The sequence below is a fragment of the Tursiops truncatus genome, chromosome 1 (assembly GCF_011762595.2).
Source record: "Tursiops truncatus isolate mTurTru1 chromosome 1, mTurTru1.mat.Y, whole genome shotgun sequence".
Taxonomy (NCBI): domain Eukaryota; kingdom Metazoa; phylum Chordata; class Mammalia; order Artiodactyla; family Delphinidae; genus Tursiops; species Tursiops truncatus.
The window spans coordinates 23,777,348-23,803,972 of NC_047034.1; the positions used below are offsets into that span (position 1 = coordinate 23,777,348).

The following is a 26,625-nucleotide window of genomic DNA, read 5'->3' on the forward strand; positions in this document are numbered from 1 at the left end:
CCCATTTATATAAAGCAGAGATAGATTTACAAATCAATGGGGGAAATACAGGAGAGTTGGTGGTTCATACAAGAAAAACATTAGAACTCCATTTCTCATAATACATAACAACAAATTTTAGTTTGATTGAAGTCCTAAACATGTAAAAGCAAAATTTAAAAACTTTCAGAAGAAAATATGGAAGAAAATCTTTATAACTGCTGCATAGGGAAGAACTGTTTTAAAAAGACACAAAAAGCAGAAGTCATAAGAGACTGACAAATATGACTACTTTAAAATAAAAACTGTTGCAAGACAAAAAGATACGACAAATAAAATTTTAAAATAAGCCACAGACTGGAAGAAAATATTTGCAATGCATATAGCCAGCTAGGAATTAGTATCCAGAATATATAAAGAACAATTACAGAACAAGTGGAAAAATAATTCAATAGAACAACAGACAAAAAGACATGAACAGGCAAATCATCAATGGTCAATAAACATATAAAAAGATGTTGAATAACACTTGAAATCAGAGAAATGCAAATTAAAACAAAAATGCCACTCTATACCCATCAAATAGACAAAAGTTAATGTCTGACAGTACCAAGGGCTGGAAGGATGTGGGGAAATAGGGAATTCACTCACACACACACTGCTGGTGGGAGTGAAAACGGGTCCAATCACTGTGGAAAATAATTTGACAAGATCTAGTTAAAGCTGAAAATGCATATTCCACACAACCCAATAATTCCACTTCTAGGTATATATGCTGAACAAACTCTGCACATTTGCAAAAGCAGATAGCTATTAGGATGTTCACTTCAGCAACGACTGTAATAACAAAAAACTGGAAACAACCTAAATATCCAACAACAGGAGAATGGATAAATAGTTGTGGTATATTCATACAATGAAATATTATGCAACAGTTATAATGAATGAACTAAGTAGACATGTATCTGTATAAGATGCAGATAACCTTTGTGTAAAATTTAAATATACAACAAACACTATCATGTATTGTTTATGGATACAAATGAAATAAACATGTAAAAGTAAGGAAGAAAGGGAGTATGCCAATTTTAGGGTATTTAGCTATGTCTGGAAAAGGAGAGGGGGAATGGTATAGGGAAGGTTATTTCAACTGTCAGGAATATTTTCTTTCTTTTTAATACAAATTTTGGGGCAAAATGTTCATATATGTTAAATCTGTGGTTATGTGGGTATTTATAATATTATTTTCCGTATGCTTTAAATATTTTAACATTAAAATAAAAATGCATAAACTCAAAATATTAAAACAATGAAAATCTAAAATCAGAGGGTATCATCAACTTAAGCAAGCCGTCTATCACAGGGTTGGAAAAAACCAAGTCAGAATCTGACTACAACTCAAACTTCACTTCAGACAGCTTTCAAAATGGGACTACCTGCTTCTATTGTAAAACTAGACACAGCTCTGTCTGATAACCAAATGGGAAACAAGGGAGCCATGTCAGAATTGTAAAGCTTGAGTAACCAGAACTGCATCTGAGGCAGGATAGCATTAACTGATGACTAATACATCCTCTGACTTGTTGAGAAAGGTGGCCAGTTGGCTGTTTTAAACCATTTACTTACATAAGGTGCAAACACAACACTGTTTTCGCACTATTAAAAGGCATGATTTAAATATTAAAATATTGCTGATTAACAGAATAAACTATTCAGCTGCCAGCAGTGGCAATTTTCAGTTCTATTTATGAAGTAACAGTTATATCATATCTTATTAGATTGATTAGAAGAATTAAAGTATGAGAACGGCACCTGACACTGCCATGTGTCCACAGAGTTTTTATCTGATAATTCCAAAATTCACACAACTCTGTCCTCTGTTCTATATAGCTCTCTACTTAAGATAAAGACTACTTTAAAATTAAATAAAATTTCTGTCTATTTTGGGTTGAAGTTGGGGGGGACCATTTTTTACTTCAGTTTTATAATCCTATCTATATTATCAGTCAAATGTAATGATCTTCAATATACTGTGACTTATTACACAATACATTTGATTAAAAGAAGAGAGTCAGATTTCACTTGTTTTTGCAAGTCCCTCTTTCCTGACACAAGTGAAAAGTTGGGGAGCAAGACTGCTCCAGTGAGGCACCTTAACTGGCTCAGCTTCACTAGATGTGGAAGGAGATGTGGACCTTGACTGGATGTAAAACTTGACGTTCGGATTCCGTACATAAGTGTTCTCAACGGGATCAGTCTAGGAAAATAAGTCAGGAAAAACAAAAACCCAAGAAATCACTTTTAAACAATGTGCAGCTCTTAGTAAATTTCTGTAAGGCATGATCATGGTAACATTCTTGAGAAAGGAGAATAACAAACGTTAGTTTGAATATTCACATTAGGGATGTGTCATTATACAAAAGCATAACCACTAGCTTTAAACAAATGTCAAGATAACAGTAGTTAACAAAATGCTCCAATCTTCACCACTGATCTCTTACTTCGAGCTACTGTATGTTTTTCACTTGTATTCCACAAAATAAATCATACATGTGAAATAAATGCAGAGTACTTAATAGAAATATGTACTGCAAATTACAAATAAGTTTGTCCTTGATAAGAATGAAATTTGGTCCTCTACGAGGCATTAGTTGAAAGTAAAAGAAACAAACCTATCAGCTTTGTCACTAAATTAAATTCTCTTTTTATTTTGCAGCAGTAGAAATACTGGCACTTATACTCAGTCGCACCCTTCTAACCAAGTATTTTTAGAAACTGAAGATGCTTCGGGTTAAAATTTAGCATAAAAGATCCTATGGAACACACCGATCAATGATATATATTCAGTTTGGCAATTTTCAAAATTACCAGGATTGGGTTTTTTAAATGAAAGGCAATGAAGACAACTTGGGACGGTTAGGGAATTTGTTTCAAATACGTTGTGCAGCAAGAACAATGCTTAGGTCAGCATTTATTGTAAATCAGCATTTACTGATTTACAAATCAATAAAAAGAGTAATCAGCTTAAGGATTTTAAACATGTACTAAAAAGGTTTTTAAAAAATTTTTTTCTCTATTATTATTATGGTTACTATTTTAGGGACTGGCTAGTGGGCTGGCAAATACTGGAGTAGCCCTCTGGTGGTACCCACCTGTGGCCTCCCTTGGTGGTGGGCATGGGCAGGTATTCCGGCAAACTGCAAGGCAAGACTTTGGTGGGACCGGCTAAGATGGCCGGCAGCCAGGCCTTAAACCTTTAGCTACTGGATTCGGGAGAAACGGGGACAGGAGGGATCTCAGTAAGGGCATCTAGGGGACCTGGAGTAGCAGCTATGTACTAACAGCTAGAAGAGTATTTCATATTTTAAAAACTGAACCACTGAACCGACGCATCCCAGCTGTATGTCAGCTGTGTGTGTGTGATGTGGATAATTTCATAAAACTAGTATGCCTTATGAGGTGGGAGAGCCAGGCCTGGATCTCATCTCTTGACTCCAAATTCAGTACTCTTTTTTGTTGTACCAAGGCAACTCCACAGTAGAGACAGTCAAAGTAATTTAGTGATCATGGAGACTGACAATGAACTTTGCTCAGGAACAGGAGAGTAAAAGAAAGAAGAAAATGGGATTCCGGTCAAATTTTACCTAGTTCACAATTTTACTGGGGGACAGCCATGGAGAAGGTTATCAGTTCAAATTGTTAATCTGAAATATGACCCTAGGTCGGGAATAAGGCAAAATGTCTTTTATTTTCTAAAAATCTACTTCTGGTTTCCCTAAGTTTATATAAATTGCAAGCTGAATAAAAAGTACATGGGGGAGTAGGTTCGATTAAAATGGAATTCATAAGCAATACTAATACATTTTACACTAATAAGAATTTTAAAACTGACTCAAATAATTAAGAGCTAATGATCTCATAAAGTTTTAAAGACGTGTCCAAATAGAGGATTTGCTACTTGTAAAAAAACTGGATTATTTTAAGAAAATTTAATGTTCTGACCTGTCACACAAAAGCCTTTAGCCCACAGATTAATTAAAAGACATAAAATCAGAAGTTCCTGTGTGAAGGATAGTGCTGTGTTTAAAAAAGGTGATAATGAGAATTCAGAAACAATTTGGTTCCATTTTACTTGAAGCAGATTTTAAAATAAGACAGTGATTCTCAACTTTCTGAGAGGAGCAAATTTAATATAGCAAATATAGTGGCTTTGTACCTCTGGGTCCAATTACTTTAAAAATTCTTCAAAAATGAGAAAGGCAAGACATTGCTGCTCCCAATAGTACTGGCTGAAATTTTAAAGCAGGCTTGCTCTTTGTGCCATATGGACACATACTGACAGAAGTTGAACACACTGTTTTATATACTTTCCTGTGCCGAAATTAGAATATACCACCTTAAGCCATTTTGCCAATATGTGCTCTAAAGGGGGGTTCACATCGTGAAAACTGTCAAACCTAAAACTCAAGTTGATCATTAAAACATTTACTAGCATGTTTCATGACCCTATGAAAATGTGACATTATGACAGTTTGATATTGGCAAAGAAAAAAAGCACTATCACAGTTTAATCTGTGATTACACAAATCAGTGACTCTTAAGGAATGACTGAGGCCTTTAGCACATACCTCTTAGCCCTTCTGAAGAATTACTGGCATTATAAATCTTTTTCTCCTAAAAAATTTTTACTCATCAATAAAATGAAAGAAAGCAACAGAAATGAGAACAGATTTTAAAATGATTTTCTTAGCTGAAGGAGATTAAGACTGGCTTTTCAGAAGTGGAAAACATTTAAATGTTAAAAATAACCCATCCTAATTATAGTAAAATAGAGTAATGAAAATTTCCACACTAGCTTTCTGGAGCTTTATGCTCCTAAAGTAAAATTACTTCCAGAGATTAAACAAAATCAAGACAGTTTTGTTGAACAAAATTCAAAGTAAGAAATATTGAAATAACATTTTGAGACGGCATTAACTGACCTTATTAAAGAGTTGAACTATGCCATTTACAATGATGCTGTGATTTCAAAAAAACCATGCATGTATAAGTGAAGGTTAAAAATTACCACTTTATTTTCCAAGTGTGTTTCTCATAAAGACAAGGACACAAAAGTTTGGTAAAGATGAATAAACTCATGGTAAAAAAGTCTTGACTATCAAACTTTAAAAAAACTTCCCAGGTCTTTTAAAAGACTCTAGTAGAAGCTAATAGCTAATTAGATTAATAGATTTTAATATTTCATTTCCTTTCTGGATTACTACCAGTATAAACAATATCTCAAAAGAGGTTACCAGTAACAAGAAAAATACAATATCACTTACATATTCTCTTCATCAAAGTGTTAACCCCAACACGACTATGGTTTTCAAGATGTTATTAATTTTATCTATAATTACATGCTTACCAATGCGTTTATAATTAATTTGTAATTCCAGTTACTAAAAAGCAATTAATTTTACCAAACTTTCAGAATACTCAATGACTATATGCCAGGATTTACAGATACCCTAAAATTAATTTTAATAATTAATTGGCAATGATTCAGATATAAAAATGACAGCAAAGCAATTGATTAATAGTATATTAGTTACTTTTACCTTTGAAACAAATATAATCACTAATATTATATTAAAGCCAAGGAAGTTAAAAATCCTTTGTATTATAAAAAAATTACAGCATTAAATGTACGCAATGACTTGAATTAATAATGCAGGAAAAGCTAATAAATGTGATATACATCAATAGCAGAGATATCTTAATTCATAATTGGGTTTATGATTATAGAAAGAATAATAAAATAGGGAAAATAATAAGGAACAATAGCTAATATTAATTGGACAGTATATTTTGATATAATCCAAAGGGAGGTCTTGGAAACAAATCTTAACTGAATAGTATAAGCAATTCACTCAATATTTATAAGCTGCCGTCTACTGAGAAAAATAAGAAACCTCTTCATGTAAATGTGATTTTTTTCTGTTTTTTGATTAACTGATTCTTTTTCTAAGTAAACATACTTTAAGGAGTTATTCCGATGAATAGGTATTAGAAACATCTACTCTAATGTCAGTTTTACTTACTGCTCTACTGCTTGGGGAAAAAAAAGCAGAAAAACTGAATCTCAGTGTATTGTCCATAATGCATAACACTGTCATGTAAAAAGTCCATAATGTTTCCTGAATCTATTAGGACTTCTCTAATGAATAAACCACGAAATGTATTTTTAGAGCAGTATGGTATTATAAAATAGAAAAGTTTTTTTCCACCGTGGCTCACATCTGATTTTCAGATGACCCACTGATCAAGAATTTCTCAAATTATGCAATATGGCCTTCTTATAAATAACAAAAGGATCAAAAACTACTTATCTTGAACATGTATCAATGGGTATTTTCTACTCCAAAAATAATTATAGATTTGAACAAGTACAAATAGCAAAACATTCATATAAGAAACCTGGTTTTAAAATAAAAAGATACCAACACTTGATACGAATTTGATATAGATTAAAAAATAGCTTACATCTAACATGTGGTTTTATACTGGTAAATAAAAAACTCTAAGTTAACAGAAAAAATCCAGTTTTCATCAATTTTCTTTATCCTGTAGCTGGGAGTATTTTAGAAACAAAGTGGCAGGTAATCCAATTTTTTAATATTCAGAAACACTTTATAACTCAAGCTTTTAGTGATATAGTTATTTCTGTTAATTGTTCTTTTGATTAAAAAACAATATTGGACATTGTCTATGTCATTTGGACAACAGTAAATATATTTTATCGTTCTAAAACCAATAATAAATTACTGAAGTTTATGACTAGTAAATGTAATCTTACTAGTTACAAACAATATAACTTGTTTCTCTTTATGAAAATTTCTCCTTAAGTTATTTTCAATTTACTGATTTGAATATCTACTCTGGAGAATTTACACATGTTCTAAGAAAACACAAAAGAAAGTCCAGCCACATGTTAGCTATTTACAATTTCTGCTTTAAATTCTGAAGGAATAATCTAATAGATACTCAGTGTTTCTCACTATTAATGAAAACACTATGAACCTTTCCAAAATCATCTGTATTCAGACATTAATAATGACATTAATAACAAATCTTTCTTACACTATGATTAATTAAATAACGCCACTTAAAAACAGCATTATTTAAATTGTAAATGAGGTTTTAGAGCACATGGGAAATACAAATATATATCTCATTTATATGATATTTCATTCAGAGAATTTTAAATTTATGAAAGTATTGTACATTTCTTGTCTAAAAACACAGTATGTAACATAAAATTGTATGCCACTGTTAGATTCAAGGCCACTGCTAGGAATGGTAACTATTTGTGTCCTGCTGTTTTCATGGATGTTCCCAGGGACTATTCAAGTTCCTCACTATTCTATGTTTCTATTTAACTGTTGAATAATTGGTAAGTCTTCTGTCATCTCCCTCACAGACATTACCACTTTTAAGTGGCTGACTTCTTATCTGTCAAATAATAAAGGAAAATTTAAAGGAAGCCTGGAAAGCAAATGACCAAGCCTATCACATCTGCATTTAAAAAAATCATATGTAATTATAAGTCATTAGGCTCTGGTTAAGTGTGACTTATTTATATCCTATAGAATAAAAATGTAGACTAAATAGCAGGGGTCTTATAACAGCTATTTCCCTCAAAAATTTTTCCTATTTAAATAAAGACTCACAGAAATGTTCTGGGTGGTCAAAGCCCCTAGAAGTCTACAAGGTAGAGACATAACTAATCTATGATAAATTTAACCAGAAAAACAAAATCTCTCTGAATGATAAATTTGTTGAAAAGCAAACAGATAAAAATGTAGTCAATCCACAGGCTAATGGTTTGAACCTAATATAACCAGGCACACAACATCTTGGTCTTCCCTTCTAGAGGTTATATGATACCAATGAACATATATTCAGATTGGATAAATCCAAATACCCAATGGTTTTAACTCTCTACAAATGTCAAAATAATCAATAAGTCAGTCGACCAGAAATCTTTTCATAAACTTCATTAATTAATGAGATATCAGTTGAAGTCGAAGTTCTACTGGCCATACCACTGGTATCTGAAACCGCTTATTCACTGTTAAACAGTAGTTTGAAAACGTGCTATATTCGGGTTAATCGTGTTCATTTTACAATCAACCCTCCATCACACCAGAAAGATAAGAGTACAGGAAGCAGTGGGTCACTCTGTTGCTTACCACGCCTTCCACAAACCAGATAATTCCCTGATTTAGAACTTTCCCAGTCTGAAATTCTGGATTTAAGGTGTTGATCAATACCAATGATCATGAAGCCGACAAGTAGAAACTTTAAATTTGCGCCTATCACAGATTTTCCTTTTTAACGGTGTTATTTACATTGCATATAAATACCAGAGCAAACAGTGTCAGCTAGCTTCTCAACTAGTGAGTGTGAATGTGTGTATATGGGTGTTCGGGTGGAGGCTGCTTTACAAAAATTTGAGACCTTTTCGCAAACAGATTCTCCACTCTGGGCACATCAGAATCTTGCAGGATAGAGGTAGAGAGGTAGTGTCTGGCCCATTTCAGATTGAGAAACACTGAACTAGCCTTAGCATAGGAAGATGTTTATAGTTTGTTATCAATACATGTATAAAGAATGCTAAAATTTTTTTTAAATCTTGGAAATATCTTAGAATATAAATGATTTATTACCAACATCACTGACTCAAAACTCTAAATACAAGATATTTGGGAATATAACTTAGAGCTACATTAAAAAAATCTATCAAAGGTTTCTCCAGAACTGATTTACATAAAATTATAATCAGTAAGATCTATACCTTATCCCAAATCTTTTTTGAATTTTGCATAATATGAATTATCAAGTTTTCTTTCTACGTAATTAAAATGTCTAAGAATCTCCACATAATTGCTAACATCAGATTATTTAGAAACTCATTTACTTTGTATGTGACCAATTTAGAAAGCATACTTTAGGATCACTCTTTTACCCAATCAAAATAAAAAAGATACCTTATAATTTTAGTAGTTTGGTTACAGAAATTTATATGAACATTCCTAAAGCTTTGCGGCCAAAGCCAAAAAAGAAAAAAAAAAAAAAGTACAGAAAAGCAGAGTAGCAATAGCAGGAGCAGCAGCACAAAGCATGCAATAAATGTAATAATACACCACAAAAACATCAGCATGTACTGCAACCACAGGCAAAAAGGATAAGAGATAGGGGTAGAGGGCATCGGGTTGGGCACACAAGTGCAATAGTCTCTTACACGTCTGCCTTTGCTAGCTGGAGTACAGGATGGAGAGCGCTTCAACAAAGAAAGGAGAATACTACGTTACAAATATTTACACACATGACTCTCAATGACTAATACTGTATTAACAGACAAAGTATATAAACATACATATAAAGACACATTTTTGATAGGTTGAAAGTACATGTATTTTCAGGAAAAACTGGAAGACAGGAGAGTAAAGAAACAGTTCCTCAGGCTAGGTCTAAGAGTGGTAATAAAGTTCTCATTGGACCTTGCACAGTCACCCACCAAATAATGCTCCATCAAGCTATGGCCAGTTTCTTGTCTGGAAAGGTTTGTAGTGGCAACTTGAAATGGGAGCACAGAAAGGTCTAAATAACTCTGATTTAGTGCTAGTAAGCATGTAACAAAATATTTAATTAACTAGTCTTGCTTCAAACATTTATCTACCAAATTCTTGCTCTTTTCAAAGATGACTCTTTTCAATGATAAGAGCTAAATGAGGCCTGCAGAACTACTGATGTTCAATTAAAACAAAAAGTTACTTCAACAATATTGTCCATCCTCACTAGGCATTAGGCTTAATCAAAAGAGGGACCTTCACCTTTCTGACATTAAAGAATCAAGTAATTCAGAAAAAGTAACAATGAGTAATTATATAGAAATATTTTTCAAGTTTTTGAAATTTGTGATGCTCAAGTAATAGAGTTTTACAAATATATACCACCTCTACTCAGGCAATTTCCTATATTCAGTTGAACCTGACATTTACTGAGTGTTTACAATATGTCAGGTACTTAAAAGATAAAGAGGGTATGGCAGTTCACAGACTGGTGGGGGAGACATCATGCCATCAACAATGTGACAAATGCTATAGTAAGGGCATGTACGAAGTCTGTATGGGAACCTGGAGGAGGGATGCACAAGATTTTTGGGGGGACCTAGAGGAGGGAATTTATAACCTGAGTCTATAGGAGTTACAGAAGATTTCAGAGAAAACCTCAAGGATAAGAAATATCACCCAAGATGATCAGTTTTACTTGTACAATAGCTCTGACAAGATTGGTACACCGGAACTATTATTTCTTTCTGTAGGAAACTGGGATGGAAGGTGACTTAAACACTGTGTCCCAAAGAGTTAATAAGCAAACCAGGATTAGAAAGTCTGCAGATTTCTCAACAGGTTCTTCTTAGTCCAGTGAGTCTTCCGTTACGGTGGAGGCTAAAGTCTCAGGTTCAAACCTGGTTATATTCCTTCAGTGATTAATAGGAAGTATCTATCTCCCTCCACACTCCCCCAAACCAAACAACCAAACATTAAATAACTCAACCCTCAACCCTTCCTCTAACATTTAATCTCTCCCTTCTCTTCCTTAATAATGATAATAGCTAATCTTTATCATGGGTAAAATATATACACATACTTTTCAAAGTACTTTGCATATATTAACTTTTTTAATCCTCATAGAAGGATTAATATAAGGTAGGTATTATGATCCCAGTTTTAAACATGAAGAAAACAGATTAACTTGCAACAGGTCACAAAACTGGTAAGTGGTAGAGCTAGGATTCAAACCTTCTCAGTCAGACTTCTGTCAGAAGTCAGACTATCACTGTCTCTACTGCCTAGCCTCTCAATTCACTTCTCAGTACTGTACAATTTGGCTTCTGCTTTGATCGCCCTAATGAAATGCTGATAGGATCAGTATCTCCTGTATGTCTTACAGTACCAGATATCTCCGGCTGTACCTGAGGCTGCTGACCTCTTAAAACTCTGTACTCCCTTAGTTTTCGTGAAACGACGCTTTGCTGAGTCATCCCCTGTGACCACTGCCCCTCCTTCTCTTACGTGGAGTCCTATGCCTCCACAACCTTCTCAATGTGAGAGATCCCAGGTCTCTGTTCTGACTTACTACTTTTCTCTTGCTACAATCTCTTCCTGGGAGATCTCAATCTACTTTCAACTATGTTGATCATTCCCAAATTTCTACTGCTAGTTCACTCCTTTTCCTTAACCTTCTGACTCATCTAGAAAACTATCTGCTGGACATTTCCACATGGATGTCCCTCAGGCACCTCAAACTTAACTTGTCACCTTTCTCCTCTGTTAAGGCTTTTAATAATTATTACATATAGGACCGATTAAATCTAAGCTCCATAATATCTCCTTTATATTCCCATGATATGCAGTCCGCATCTTTTATTATTGTACTTCTCCCATTGGTGTTGTAATTATTTAGATGTTTGTCTTTTCCATCAGACTCAGATCCTTAAGGGCTGGAAATACTGTATTATGCTTAGCATAAAGCTTGTAAATTTTAAAATTCTTCGTAAATATTGAATGAATCCTTCTGAAATTCTACAATATTTAACCTAAATATTTCTTATGGCATTTACCATTTTCTACTTCACATAATACATTAACTGTGTATTTTTTTCTAATAATAAGATAAGCATTTTGAGGTCTACTTCTAAGTCTGATTTATCTTAGCATCTACCACTGTGCACAGCAGAGTACCACACATGTAAAAAGTGGTAAAACACAGAGAAACCCTTAGTTGTTGGCTATCCATACTCCTAAAGTCTAGAGTATGTTAAAACCATGAGAAAGAGCATGAATAGCTCAAAATAAACTATATTTCCACTATACCAAAAACAAGTCAGAATGTCTCTCAAAACTCTCTTTGCATAGGAAGGACAACAAGTTTTCTAAGCTGGCATTTAGTATCACTAAGCTAAGAGTGATACCAAATCACCATTGCAATAATGTTCTTCTCCAGGTGGCTACCTAGAAATCAGACCATTTTTATATTTTCAATAGAAAAGAGCAAATTACACTTTCCTGATGGTGTAATTAGAGGAAAACACACACACTCTTATACATACCCACACATACCACGGTTTTCTATAAACACTGAAACTGATCTCATAGCGAGCACTGGAAACCAGTACATTTTCTTAATATGCAATCATATAACTTTTTGTCTTAATTTTTTTTTTCATATACCTTTTTATATCTAGGTCTATAAATTCCCACCAGAACTTTAAGGCTGATTATGGAAGGTAAGCACGGTAAGCATAAACCAAAAAAGCAATTTATCTTGTGGACACAGAATTTGGCTAACAGATTTTAAGGTTCAGTTAATGCATTCCAGAGGTCTTATTTAATAAAATACCAAAGAGGTAAAAGACTATGTAGTCATGGTTCTTTCCTCTAGTTACCCAAATATACTATTGATATAATATATGATATATAACATACCATATAACATACTACCTAAATTAGAGAAGAATTGCATATGCCAATCTTCTGAAGTGTAAGAGTTTCAAGTCAGGTTGTGCTTAACATGTGGAAGTTTTAAAAAACAAGTATTAAAGGAGGAAATTATAGAAATGTCATAATTTCTCAGAAGGATCTAGGCCTAGCTTTGGTCATAGGATTAAGAACTCTTTACAATGCATGTTTTAGAAATTTGTCTTCCATTGATTCTCCCGTGTGATCAACTTTTCCCAGATACAGCTAAACCTATGCTGCCAAGCCCAGATTTCTGTGATTGGTTATGACAGAATATGGAAGAACCTAGGAGGGAGAACAATGTTAAAGGCAAGACACAAATGAAGGAACCTAGGAGCCAGGACTGAAATTAAATATTTTGGGACATCTTAGTAAGCTTCTATATGAGGCCAAAACCAAGAGTAGAACTCAGCTTGCCAATACTCCCAGGCTACTCTTCTCTTGATATGCCAGAATGCAAGAAAAGAACACGATATTAGGAGTACTGGACTAAAGGTAGTTGGACTAAAGGTACGATCTCTATTCCTTTATGTCTGACCTTTATACTCTAGAGCTTTAATTCCCTGATTTAGTCTTCTCCTCAGTTCACTAGAGTAAGACAACCTCCAAAAAGCAAGCTGACACATTCGCATTTGCCAGATAAATGGGCAAATTCCATTTTTGTGAACTCAGGCTAAATGAACAGAGTACAGAACTGTAATTTAATAAAACTCAAAACTTACCTAGCATGTGTTTCATATATATGACAATATATTTATCAAATATAAACAGCAACTCATTCATTTATATAACTATAACTAGTATTCCTTGAATATAGTCAAGCATTTTGGGGGTTCACTTGAGAAGGAGAAAATGAACTCAACAGAATGGGAAGTTCCTGTAAGCTTAGTCTGATGATCCCTGGATCTGCTACCATGGGAATGAAAGGAACAGATGAGAGAAAACGTAAGCTGCTGAGCTCCATTTGCTCCCCCCATCTGTAACCTGCAGGATGACGCTGGGCCTAATATGCGGTACCACAGGCAGTCTAGGATTGGGCACGTGGGGTTGAGAAGAAAGATAAGGGTAAAAGAGGAAATCATTTCCACAGCAGAAAGGATCCTGGTATCTGTTCAACTGCTATCTCAGTAACTCATATGGGAGTGCCTTACCCAAGGGACCACTAATCAAAATGGTCTCAGTTTCTTTCAAAATTAACTCACCCCCCACCCCCTTTTATCTGCCCTAAAGAATGCCACGTAACCCTTTTGTCAACACTTCCCTATTACTCCAAAGACGGAGAATCCTAAAAAGTCACTCTCACTAATGGGAGAGTAACCTATCTACTAGTGGGAGTGCTGTGGTAAATAATTACTAAAACCACTGGACTAAAGATCTTCTAAGGTTCTCTTCTCCTTGAAAAGTCTATTATTCTACATGTGGAACTGCAAACGCTGAGTTACAGAAGCAGAATGTTGAGAATGTATTCTGCTGTGCCTGAGTCAGAGGGAAGGAGGGACTGGTGTTACATATACTCTTTCTCTTCTGTCAAGAGTTGTCTAAACAGCGTATCTTAAAAGGAAAGCATCTTGTTCCGAACGTCTTCCCATATTGCCCCAAATCCTAGCATTCATCTGAATTTTGAATAACAGGCAAAACATAGTGAGGAAAACTTAGAGGTAGGAGAGTGATTAGGTGTACTATTTAAGTAAAAGAATTATAGTTTTAATAGGCCTGTGTGGGAGGGTTAAGGAAAAAACTAGAAGGTAATTTTAGGGGAGGGGCGGCACTGGTGATAAAGCTCTGGAGAATCTGAGGGCAGTATGAGGGCACTAGGTTACTGGGGGCAGATGGAGAAGGTCAATGATGTGTGGACACAAAAGAAAACTTCATTTGTGCAATTCTGCTTAAAACTAACCTTATTCCCTCCTATACCTACAAATTTCACTGCAATTCAATTTTAGGTCTTCAACATAATCTTTTTCTTTTCTACAGCAATGAGATTGAAAACCGAAAAGAATGAGCAGAGGATGTGTCCTATGGATTAGTTAAGAGATAGAGTCTACTTAGTATAGAGCACAGTCACGTATTTTAAACATCATGCACAACAACGTAACTAGTTTGGGCACAAAGAACAATCAAGATTTATTTTAATCCTTAAGAATCCACATGCCTAAGAGAAAGGAAGCTACAGAACTTGAGTTTTATACTAAGTATCTTGGATGCTGAACCCAAGCATGCCAAAGATTGAATACCATTATTCAAAATAACATTCTATTATGACTTTGAGGGTGAAACGGATGATAATGCTAGGAAGGGTGGTCACAGTTACAAACTATGAAGAGAAATAAGAGGTTTATGCCATAAAATATGAATTAAGAATACAAAATATTTTTTTAAATGGGAGGTTACTGCTGGCCTTTGCCCTGACACGTAAAAATCATTTCCAGTGGTAATGTGATTCAACAGGAGGAAAGTATAATGATGCACATTGGTGGTAAGTGGAAGGATGAGTGGTGAAGAGCTAAGGAAGTACTTAAGTGAAATTGAGCCTGAATCATAAAGATTCAGCAGCCTCTGTGAATTAGTTCTGGTTTACTTTATAATAGGAGTTCCTTTGTACTACTTTACAATTTACATGTATGTCTGAACTGTATCTATACTGGGTAATAGTGGGTGAAGGGTAAGAAAGGGTACTTCTAGAGGAAAAGTAAAAGTGGGAAACAGACACTACAGCTGGGTGGTGGCAGAAGACAGCATATGAGAGCAGAGATGAGATAGGAGTGGGCTGAGATGTGCTTCTGCTGAGAAGAGCTAACCTATTTACCAAAATACATACTACTCCTGTGTTGTACATTCAAAGATTTTTGTGGGAGAAAAAGGGATGTGGAGAAGAGTTTATTAGAAAGAAAAATGAAAATGGTCTTCTAGGAGAAAGGACAACTAAAATATTTGTTCAAACTTCCTTCCCATTCTTTTTAAAGTGAATGTTATCTGTATGGAAATACCATGCTGAGTATTTTAGAATAGTAAAATATACATCAGATTATAACATCAAATATTATTGTACGTCAAGAGTTCTCTTTTTATCACACTGCAGAATTAGCTAGTTTAATTATTTGTCTCAAGAATAATAAAATAGTTTCCATTTAGAATGGAAAGGTGCACACTTTGGTATAAATATTTCAAAGAAATAAAAAATCACTTAAAAATATAGATCAGGAGTTTTCTTTAGTAGAAAATTATGCTTAATACTCTCCTCAATATAAGAATTATAGTTAACAAAACACAAAAATAAAACATTTAAAGAATTTCCCCTGGTTTAAAAATAGTTATATGCACAATATTTGCATTTGAACCCATTTTATTTCCAAATTTCTGTAAAGATAGAATGTTCAACAGGATAATACAATGCTTTACAACAAGAATTATTGTGCCATTTAATGTGGATTAGAGAGAATGTATATGTCAGGTATTTCTGTACAGAGAGGAACACTATACATTAGGAACTTCTAAATTAATAAATCTATACAATTAATTTAAGAGAGAAAATGATAATGCAGTCAATTTATAGTGAATATAGTGCATGTATTAACTAAAATCATTTTTTACATTAGAAGAGAAATTCTGTCAGCATTAAAAATTGATCTGTATTCAATTATTGTGTCATGATAAAATTTACTGGAAGAGTTAATAAAACGTGTCACTTGTTCTGATTCTACCACCAGAGGTTTACTTTTAACTAACATATAAACTAAATAGTAAAGTGCTGAAAAGAAAAGGGGAATGTGAAATAGAAATTGCCATGAAAAACGAAAATGAGCAATTATTTATATCTATATATCTATAGTGACGATAATCAAATACGCATTCCAGTCTTCAGAATTGTTGCAAAGATTGGAACTATAGAGATTCTCTGATGGACAACACATTTTTAAAAGTACATGTTTACTTTATTATATTTAATAATGATAACTCTTCATTGTATTTAAAGTAAGAAAGAAGCACATTTTGGGTCACAAATTATCAAGTGTGATATTTCTAAAACTGACTGCATTACTAGGTAAATTCTTCATATCAATTCACTGATCTCTTTTACTGAAGGATGCATTGGTTTGAAAATCAAAGACTTACGTCATCCAAAAAATCAATCAGTGAAGATGAGGAAGAAGAAAAGGAATCCTATTTAACGAATACAGCAATAAAAAAATAGAAAAAATGGATGAAGCAATTTAATAAGAACAAATAATAAATCAAAAATTTTGTAAAACAATTGAAAGGCAAATGACATTAATTCAAATAAATAAATGAGAAAAGCAGTCACTGTCATTGTTTCTCAAGAAACGTAGAAATTCATTAATTACTTTTTAAAGAGTGATTCGGTTTTCCTTTCCCAAAAGAATGAAATACAATTCATATACTGTGCTCAAAATGTATTAAGCTGAAGCTCATTAATAATCAAATTAAATGGAAGCACTCCAGAAGGTAACAACTAAAAGTAAGCAACAGAATCTCTGCCTCTAATCGTTCCTGCTAGAATGTAAGCTTCTTGAGGGGCAAGACTTTGTCAATTTGGTCACTACTGTATCTCCAGCACCTAGAACAGTGCCTTGCACAAAGACATATGATTATTTGTTGATTAAGATATAATCACTAACTTAAGTTTTCTGACATAAAAATATACTTCATATCTTAATTTTTTTTTCTAGCAAAGAATTTAAGTACCAAAGAATGACAGAGTCATATAATCACTATTTCATTATAATGGAGTGTGCCAAATAAAGTCTATGTAATACTTTTAACAAAAAGCATTCTTTTGGTATACTTCTAAAAAACTGAATTGATTTGGGACTAGAACCAGCACTGCCCTATTGTGAGCTCTGAAATTTTCACTTGTTTTTTACTATGGCTCTATGCTTTGGAGAAAAAAGAGAAGTGTCAAAATTATTTAAAGTCAGGATTTGTTCTGCACTTACTGTTCCTCAGGGAAAAAGATGAAATTTCTTTTAAATCTTATCAACGACCCTCTTATTTAGATCTTTCTTAGATTTTTCTTAAACACAAGAAAAGTTTATGATTAAAGTTTCCATAACATTGCAGAACATATTCCTTTCCTAATACATTTTTGTTTATATAAGATTCTAGGCCCTCTTATATGGGATGCAATAAAGGTTTTATTGCAAATAAATTTTAAATCACAAAGTAAATTTTAAATTGACTGCAGAGGATATATGAAAAGTTTAATACTTACTTCAAATTGATCCAGAGCATCGGTAGGCGTATTCAAAAATGCCAAGAAAGAATGCTGTGAGTCTTGGTGCTCTATACCTAGAAGACAGCAGCAACTTTTTTTAAAACTAGAACAGTTAAAACTAATTTTCACGGATAACCTTTCCTGTCTGAATCTATTAAAAAGCTGCTCACAAACTACTGTATTTTAAAACCAATTAATATCATTAACTCCACATACTTAAAAAACTAAAATACATTAATGTTTCTTGGAATATCACTCAATAGTTAAATTACATCAGACTCCATGAAATACTTGTTTCTTGACTTATTTGAGTTCCTGAATTTCTTTTCCTACACAGTACACTGTAAGAAGCACATTAAATCTTTTGGTACTCTTGAGAAAAATTTTAAAATAGGACCCTGGTTACGTCTGATTTTTCTAAGGTAATTTATCACCAAACAAGGTTTCCTTTTTGAAATACTCTCATCAAGCATATAGTATATATTAATATAAATAATCTTTTATTTAAAAATGCAGTGATACAACAAACTTATTTAATTATGAAAAAACTTTTACTAAGGCCTCAATCTGATTTCATTTACTGTTTTATTGACAAAAATTGCATGAAATTAAAAAATTTTGTCTGAGAAAAACTAGGGTTGGCGAATGAGGACTCCAAACCCTAGCTTTTCTCAGGCAAATTAAAAAAAATTCACTCATACCTCTTGGCTATGGTATTAACTTTAAATACATGATTTCCAAATTAATTCTTAAAATACACATAATGATAAATACTAGGGAGGAAAAGGAGAAACAACCAACATACATTTTTGATCTCCACAGCTTTTCAGGAACTGATATCAACTGATATCAAATTATGTTTTTTTTGAATTACTCTCTAATAATATACCATAGTTGCCAGATAAGGCAGTATGTTCAGAAATTCATTCCATCAATGAATATTCATTGAGAGCCTTTTATTTGCCAAACCCTGTCTAGATACTGGATATATAATAGTAAATAAAGCAGGAAAACAAAATCCTTGCCCTCATTATATAAACATTACATTGTATTAGTTAAGCAGACTATTATGTTACAACATATAGTGAAATTTTATTATTCTGCAAGGCTCAAAATCCAAATATAAAACCATAGCCATAGGTTAGCCTGCAATGTGATAAACGATTTCTTCTTTTGCAAGTTTAGATCTACTTTAAAATGATGCAATCAATGCCAACTGGTGTGTTATAGTAAGTCACACTCTTCACTGGTCTCTGTTCTATACAAATTGCCTTTAGGGCCACAGGTCCTCCATGTCAGATATATTCTTTTTCCTCTACTCACTAAATAACGCAGCTCCTTCCACTCTTCATACATGAAAATTAAGCTTGATTCTCATTTTAGCATGATGCTTTGTACTCCTAATCTGAGTTCCTAATTCACTTTTTCTGGGTTCCTTCCTTCCTTCTTGTTCACTAGGAAATTCAATCAACAAAAATTTATCTACTACTTTTAATGGCTTTTTCATGTTAACTCCTTTGTGTGATTACCCTCTTTCCACCACAATTTTAAAAGCAGATGCGGAGACCCAACCAGCTTTACGTCACTGTGTGTCACAGGACTGGGAAATGATAAGGCAGCACATAAGTACAACATAGAGCCTATTAACTAGTTCAGTATTCAGTCAGGAATACTGTCAGGAAAATGAATTTTTAACAACTATATATAAGAGATCCTTTCATTAAGATAATAACATTCTGAATTTTAAAAAATTAAATCTTTACATTCTTAATGCCCATGTTTTGGAAAGAACGTTGAAGTTCATGTAATAAAGCTACCAAGCACTCTGAGTTACTTTTTACATTAATGAAAAAATGCTCAAGTAATGTTTTCAAGAAAATGGGAATAAATCCTGGAAAATCCCACGGGGCAAGCACTTTGAGTATCAAACATGGAAGAAGACACCGAAATGCCCAAATAATTCTTTGTCACTGAGTTGTCTTTCTAATACTGGATTAGGTTAATCTTTAGTTATTTCATACATTATTTCATCAACTACCCTGAGAGTGAATCCCCTATAATGTTTGAGAATAGTATAAAGTATATGATAAAAACAAATTTTTCCAATCACAAAAATATTCTTCAAATCACAAAAATATTCTTCATGATATAGTCCATGGTCCTGAAAAAACAGTCAAATTTACGGCACAGTGAGTTTTCTGTTAAGAAATCTTTAAACAATGCGTTATCAAGTAAAACAAAATGACTCAGGAGACTTGTCTACCAAATATGTGTGTGTGTGTGTGTGTGTGTGTGTGTGTGTGTGTGTGTGTGCGCGCGCGTGCACCATATACACATACATCTATAAATGAGTGCCAGAATTGTGTATGTGAACAATTCTCCTGCCTACACAGTAGGCTGATTCTTGTATAATAAAATGTATTCATAACAGAACATTAAGTCCTGGTTGATGCAAAACACATTCCCATACCCTTTTCAGATCTAAGCTCTTCAGTGTCCTTTATCAGTTGTTCAATTTCTGATAGCAGTTCCAAGTTCTTCTTCTCTGAATCTTTTAGTTTACTTAAGGGAAAAAAAGGAAAAATGTCATTATTTATATTGTTGGTTAGTGAGCCATCATGTATGTAGTTGAAGTTAATTGGTTTAAATGCCAGTCATGATAATGTAGGGAACTGAAAACTACTACAGGAAGGACAAATCTAGCCTGTCATCTACGCTTGCGTAAATAAAGATTTACTGGAACACAGTCAGGCTCATTCATTTATATGCTGTCTATGGCTGCTTTTGTACTCAACAGCAGAGCTGAGCAGACAGAAGCTATATGGCTTACAAGCCCCAAAGTATTTATTATCTTTCCTTTTATAGAAAAGTTGCTGGCTCTGAGCTACATTATTAAATTTAAAAATGTCATAAAATCAAAGGTTAATTTTAGAATTGTTAGACTTCTTTCATAGAGAACCATGAAAGTGACTAAACTTGTAATTTTCAGTTTGACTCACATTCCTGATTTATGAACAAATGTGTAAATTTATATGTCCTAAGCATAAGCAGAAAGATCACACTTATTCCAAATTACAATACAGAGAATGACATTTAGCAGTTCTTTATGTTGAGATCAATTCATATTCTCCAAAAACATTTTTTTCCATTTTCAATGTTACACTAGCACATTTCAGTAAAACATACTTAATTTATGATTGGATAATTCATAGCAAGAGTTTATAATTCAACTGGGGTGCTTCATACCATTAAAAACCAAATTTATGGGACTATATTTCTTTTCATGAGGAATGCCTTTGCAACATTTGGTATTCTGAGCACCAAATGGATTTTTCTATTTACATTTTGATTTGTAACATGAACTTTCTACTGTTCCTCTATATCACCTTATTCCTCTATATCACCTTATTCCTCTATAACTTATTCTTGAACCAATCCAATTACGAGTTTCCTTTTATCATTTATTTATTCAGAGTATGATTTATTCTACTGTTGTGATAAGAATGGAGGGAATGTATTCATTAGCTAACTGTCCTGGACCTGTGGAGGATACACTTTTTTTAATACATAACATGAAAGAAAGGATAATTTAAGTATATTCTACCTTTATGAAATTTACCATCACTTGAAACTTCATTTGTAAAAAAACCTATGGTAGAGGCCAGAATTTTCATATGACTATAGTTTGTTCTGACTCTATGCTGCAATTTTATACTAATGTGATATTCTTGAACAAAAGATTATTTTGGATTTAATAGAATAAAATTTGAGAGTGAATTTTACAAATAAGGGGAAAAGTAAATAACAGAATATTAATTAGTACTATTAATTCCACTTTAAGGACAAGTCAGAAACAAAGCTGTATTAAAATTGCATCACTGCACACAAGGCCTAAAATCATCAATTCATTTTCAAATATTCAATTTTTTTCTGGTCATCACTTAAAAAAAAAAAAGGTATAGACAGGTAGGAAACTAAACATGTAACTTCTCTCCAGAAACTTTTGGACCAAATTAGAAATCACTCTAGTGGGACTATATTATTCAGTCTTACCATTCTGTTATGATGTTAGATGCTTTAACTTTATTCAGCTCTTCTTGGATGGCCTGCTTAGCTCTTATTTCTGCATCCAGAGCTGACTGCAACTCCAGTCTAGCTGACATATCCAGTTTTGCGAAACGACGCATTTTCCAGGGCATATCCTATGAAATAATAAGACTGCGTTTTTAGCTCCATTCGATTTTATCTTTAACATTTATGTTTAGTAATGTAAGTGCATTTGGAAACTACTTAAAAGAACTATCTTTCCCTAAGTAAAGAATTTAAAAGAACTATTGCTTGTGAAAATATATTATTTTTCATTAACTTCAGAAAAACTGTAGACTCACATTATAAATGCATTTATTTTTTATGGTTATTACCATTAATGGCTAGCCACACAAATTATAGTTAAGCAGCTATGTATTATAACTTCCTAAACTGGAAAAACGTTGAACGATTTCTCATGAAAATCTTTACAGTAGGCAAAGCCTAGACAAACTGATGTAAGTACTCAGATTTATTACAGTGTTTGCTGAGCCTTCCCACCGACTAATATAACAAGCCTGCGTGCTAAATGGCAGAGCTTACTGTTGCTCGGGTACCCAAGCTGGAGTTTCTTAAAGCTTCCAATTCTTCAGTCATTTTAGAAGCTAAGGCCTGAAGATATCCTCGTGCATCCTTTTCATCACTGACCCTAGAATACATGCAAATAAAGACATAGATCAAGTACCAAAGTAAAACAGAAAACTTCAGTGAGATATATATTAAAGCATCATAAAGAAACAAGTGAAAAGTGACAGAAATTTAAAGATGTTCTTAATATCTTCTTTTAAAGGTCTACCACAGTACTACTATCTGTCAACAAGTGGGAAATGGTTTACTGAACTGTTCAGTTATTTACAGATAAAGGTAGCCACATTTAGAAAGGTCCAAGTTATACATATCTGATAAATCAGTAAAACTTCACCCTTGAGCCACGGAATTAATACTCTTTTAATCTAACATTAAACATACACACACACACACACACATACACTCACATGATTTCTAAAGAATATTAAGATTTCTTATTAATTAGATTCCATTTTTTATCTTATGAAAACACAACACACCCTTCTTAAAACCGAAGTACACTAAATTTAGAAAGTTTAAAGTAGAATATTTTGTAAAAAACAAAAATTCTGTGTTGTAATAAAGCTCTTTTGTTTTCTAAAATGGTCAATGATATAACAAAGAGAAAAGATTAAAGTCTACTGAAACTCAGTTTCTACAACCACCCCCCCCCCCCAAGCCCTGCCCCAGCCGCACCCCAAGGCTCGTGGGATCTTAGTTCCCCGACCAGGGATCAAACCAGGGCCCCCAGCAGTGGAAGCAGTGGAAGCGTGGAGTCCTAAACACTGGACAGCCAGGGAATTCCCGAAACTCAGTTTCTATTTACTATTTTAAGGCTATCTTGCTGATGTAATTATATGATTTTAGAGAGAAATGTTTTCAAATTATACTCAATAAAATTCAGGTCATTGAATAGCCATGAGGAAAGTATATTTCAGGTAAATCAATACGTATCTGTGATGCATACAGCAGACAAGTTTAAATCTTGAGGCTTGATTCAGCATCTGTTACAATTTAAACTCCTGAGGAGTTAAATTCATCTGTCTACCTACATATCACTCCATATCTACAATCTTTTTTTTTTTTTTTTTTTTTGCGGTACACGGGGCTCTCACTGTTGTGGCCTGTCCCGTTGCAGAGCACAGGCTCCAGACGCGTAGGCTCAGCGGCCATGGCTCATGGGCCCAGCCGCTCCATGGCATGTGGGATCTTCCCGGACTGGGGCACGAACCTATGTCCCCTGCATCAGCAGGCGGACTCTCAACCACGGCGCCACCAGGGAAGCCCCCATATCTACATCTTAAAGAGGCCCTTTAAAAGGGGTTTGATCCCTTCTTCTCTCAGATGGGAAAGTGCTTTGGAGGACAATCCAAAGAATAAAGGAGCAAATAAAATCACTGTTAAGAAGTTGCCTGCTCTAGTGATAGCTACATATTCATAGGCTCTACATACATGTATATATGTTCACAGCCTTTTAAAGAAAAGTGGCTTAAGAAAATATTAAGAAAGTTTGTGTATTGGGATGCTGTTACCTTCTAAAATTCTTTAACTTTGGACACCACAAGTGACCACAATCTTCTCACTTAATCACCTAATCTATAACATAAAGAATAAATATAGATGGGGGAAGATTGTTTTTTCCTCCAAAGACGTTTTGTATTTTCCTCTAAAGACACTCACAGAGTAGCAATTAAGAAAACGATATCACCATTTAAGCAGGCTAACAGGCCTCAGCCAGTGCTGGTTTAGTATCTATCAAAGCTCAGAGATCTTGGCTTATGCACGTTTCCAGGAACCTATGAAATCCAGTGTATTTTATTCACTTTGGAAATCAAATAACTCCATGTAAATTGCTATAATGTTGTTTGAAATATTATATAAAAAACAACACCTTCTAACTTTGCTTTCTATTTACATCTTGAATACATTCACATCCCCTTACCACTGTGGTCTTCCACTAATTATCAACTTCTGATTAAACCTATGTCTATTTTCTTGGCTACAAAATATTACTGATGGAAAGGGTGATGAAAAAAGAAAAATAAAAAGACTTGGTCCACTACACGCTCATGCCATTTAAGTTCCACTAGGCCATAGGTCTTGCACAACAATTCCTTTTCATAATCATTGTCTACTTCCAACCTCAATCTTAAAAACATCGCACTTTCCCCAACCCAACACCATCTCTTGTCCCTTCCTTCTAGGCCATCTGGTTAAGCTTACACTACTCATTCTCTTAACTTTTTTTATTTTTTAAACAGTTTTAGGAGGAGCTTCAAGATGGCGGAAGAGTAAGACGTGGAGATCACCTTCCTCCCCACAGATACATCAGAAATACATCTACATGTGAAACAACTCCTACAGAACACCTACTGAATGCTGCAGAAGACCTCAGACCTCCCAAAAGGCAAGAAACTCCCCATGTACCTGGGTAGGACAAAAGAAAAAAGAAAAAACAGAGACAAAAGAATAGGGACGGGACCTGCGCTAGTGGGAGGGAGCTGTGAAGGAGGAAAGGTTTCCACACACTAGAAGCCCCTTCGTGGGCGGAGACTGCGGGTGGCGGAGGGGGAAGCTTCGGGGCCGTGGAGGAGGGCACAACAGGGGTGCGGAGGGCAAAGCGGAGAGATTCCCGCACAGAGGATCGGTGCCGACCGGCACTCACCAGCCCAAGAGGCTTGTCTGCTCACCCACTGGGGTGGGCGGGGCTGGGAGCTGAGGCTCGGGCTTCGGTCGTATAGCAGGGAGAGGACTGGGGTTGGCGGCGTGAACACAGCCTGAAGGGGCTAGTGCGCCACAGCTAGCCGGGAGGAAGTCCTGGAAAAGGTCTGGACCTGCCGAAGAGGCAAGAGACTTTTTCTTCCCTCTTTGTTTCCCGGTGCGCGAGGAGAGGGGATTAAGAGCGCTGCTTAAAGGAGCTCCAGAGACGGGCGCGAGCCGTGGCTAACAGCGCAGACCCCAGAGACAGGCATGAGACGCTAAGGTTGCTGCTGCCACCACCAAGAAGCCTGTGTGCGAGCACAGGTCACTATCCACACCTCTCCTCCCGGGAGCCTGTGCAGCCCGCCACTGCCAGGGTCCCGTGATCCAGGGACAACTTCCCTGGGATAACGCACGGCGAGCCTCAGGCTGGTGCAACGTCACGCCGGCCTCTGCCGCCACAGGCTCGCCCCGCACTCCGCACCCCTGCCTCCCCCCGGCCTCAGTGAGCCAGAGCCCCCGAATCAGCTGCTCCTTTAACCCCGTCCTGTCTGAGCGAAGAACAGACGCCCTCAGGCAACCTACACGCAGAGGGGGTGCCAAATCCAAAGCTGAACCCCAGGAGCTGTGCGAACAAAGAAGAGAAAGGGAAATCTCTCCCAGCAGCCTCAAGAGCAGCAGATTAAATCTCCAAAATCAACTTGATGTACCCTGCATCTGTTGAATAATTGAATAGAACAACAAATCATCCCAAACTGAGGAGGTGGACTTTGGGAACAACGATATATATATTTTTTTCCCTTTTTCTCTTTTTGTGAATGTGTATGTGTACGCTTTTGTGTGAGATTTTGTCTGTATAGCTTTGCTTTTACCATTTGTCCTAGGGTTCTGTCTGTCCTTTTTTTTTTTTTTTTTAGCATAGTTTTTAGCACTTGTTATCATTGGTGGATTTGTTTTTTGGTTTGGTTGCTCTCTTCTTTCCTTCTTTCTTTTTTTTACTACCTTAAAAATTTTTTTAATAATTATTTTTTATCTTAACTTTATTTTATTTTATTTTATCTTCTTCTTTCTTTCTTTCTTTTTTTTTTTTCTCCCTTTTACTCTGAGCCATGTGGAAGACAGGCTCTTGGTGCTCCAGCCAGGCGTCAAAGCTGTGCCTTTCAGGCGGGAGAGCCAAATTCAGGACACTGGTCCACAAGAGACCTCCCAGCTCCATGTAATATCAAATGGCGAAAATCTCCCAAAGATCTCCATCTCAATGCCAAGGCCCAGCTCCACTCAACAACCAGCAAGCTACAGTGCTGGACACCCTATGCCAAACAACTATCAAGACAGGGACACAACCCCATCCATTAGCAGAGAGGCTGCCTAAAATCATAAGGCCACAGACACCCCAAAACACACCACCAGACATAGACCTGCCCACCAGAAAGACAAGATCCAGACTCATCCACCAGAACACATGCACTAGTCCCCTCCACCAGGAAGCCT

The 26,625-nt window shown here is 35.0% G+C and overlaps 1 protein-coding gene across 16 annotated transcripts in view; it reads right to left on the reverse strand.

The window, feature by feature from the left end:
• Nucleotides 1-26,625, reverse strand: part of CDC42BPA (CDC42 binding protein kinase alpha) — a 326,271-nt gene that overhangs the window by 41,972 nt on the left and 257,674 nt on the right. For 8 of the 16 annotated variants that reach the window (XM_073801177.1, XM_073801159.1, XM_073801161.1 and 5 more), the window contains 6 exons: nt 22,411-22,516; nt 21,835-21,983; nt 20,252-20,343; nt 17,779-17,855; nt 16,662-16,709; nt 2,132-2,236 (listed from right to left, as the gene is read on the reverse strand). In XM_073801177.1, the coding sequence (XP_073657278.1) occupies nt 2,132-2,236; nt 16,662-16,709; nt 17,779-17,855; nt 20,252-20,343; nt 21,835-21,983; nt 22,411-22,516 (577 nt within the window). Of the gene's footprint in view, nt 1-2,131; nt 2,237-9,265; nt 9,305-16,661; nt 16,710-17,778; nt 17,856-20,251; nt 20,344-21,834; nt 21,984-22,410; nt 22,517-26,625 lie in introns of all 16 variants that reach the window. The other 8 variants (XM_019920354.3, XM_019920364.3, XM_019920360.3 and 5 more) reach the window with 4 other exon arrangements.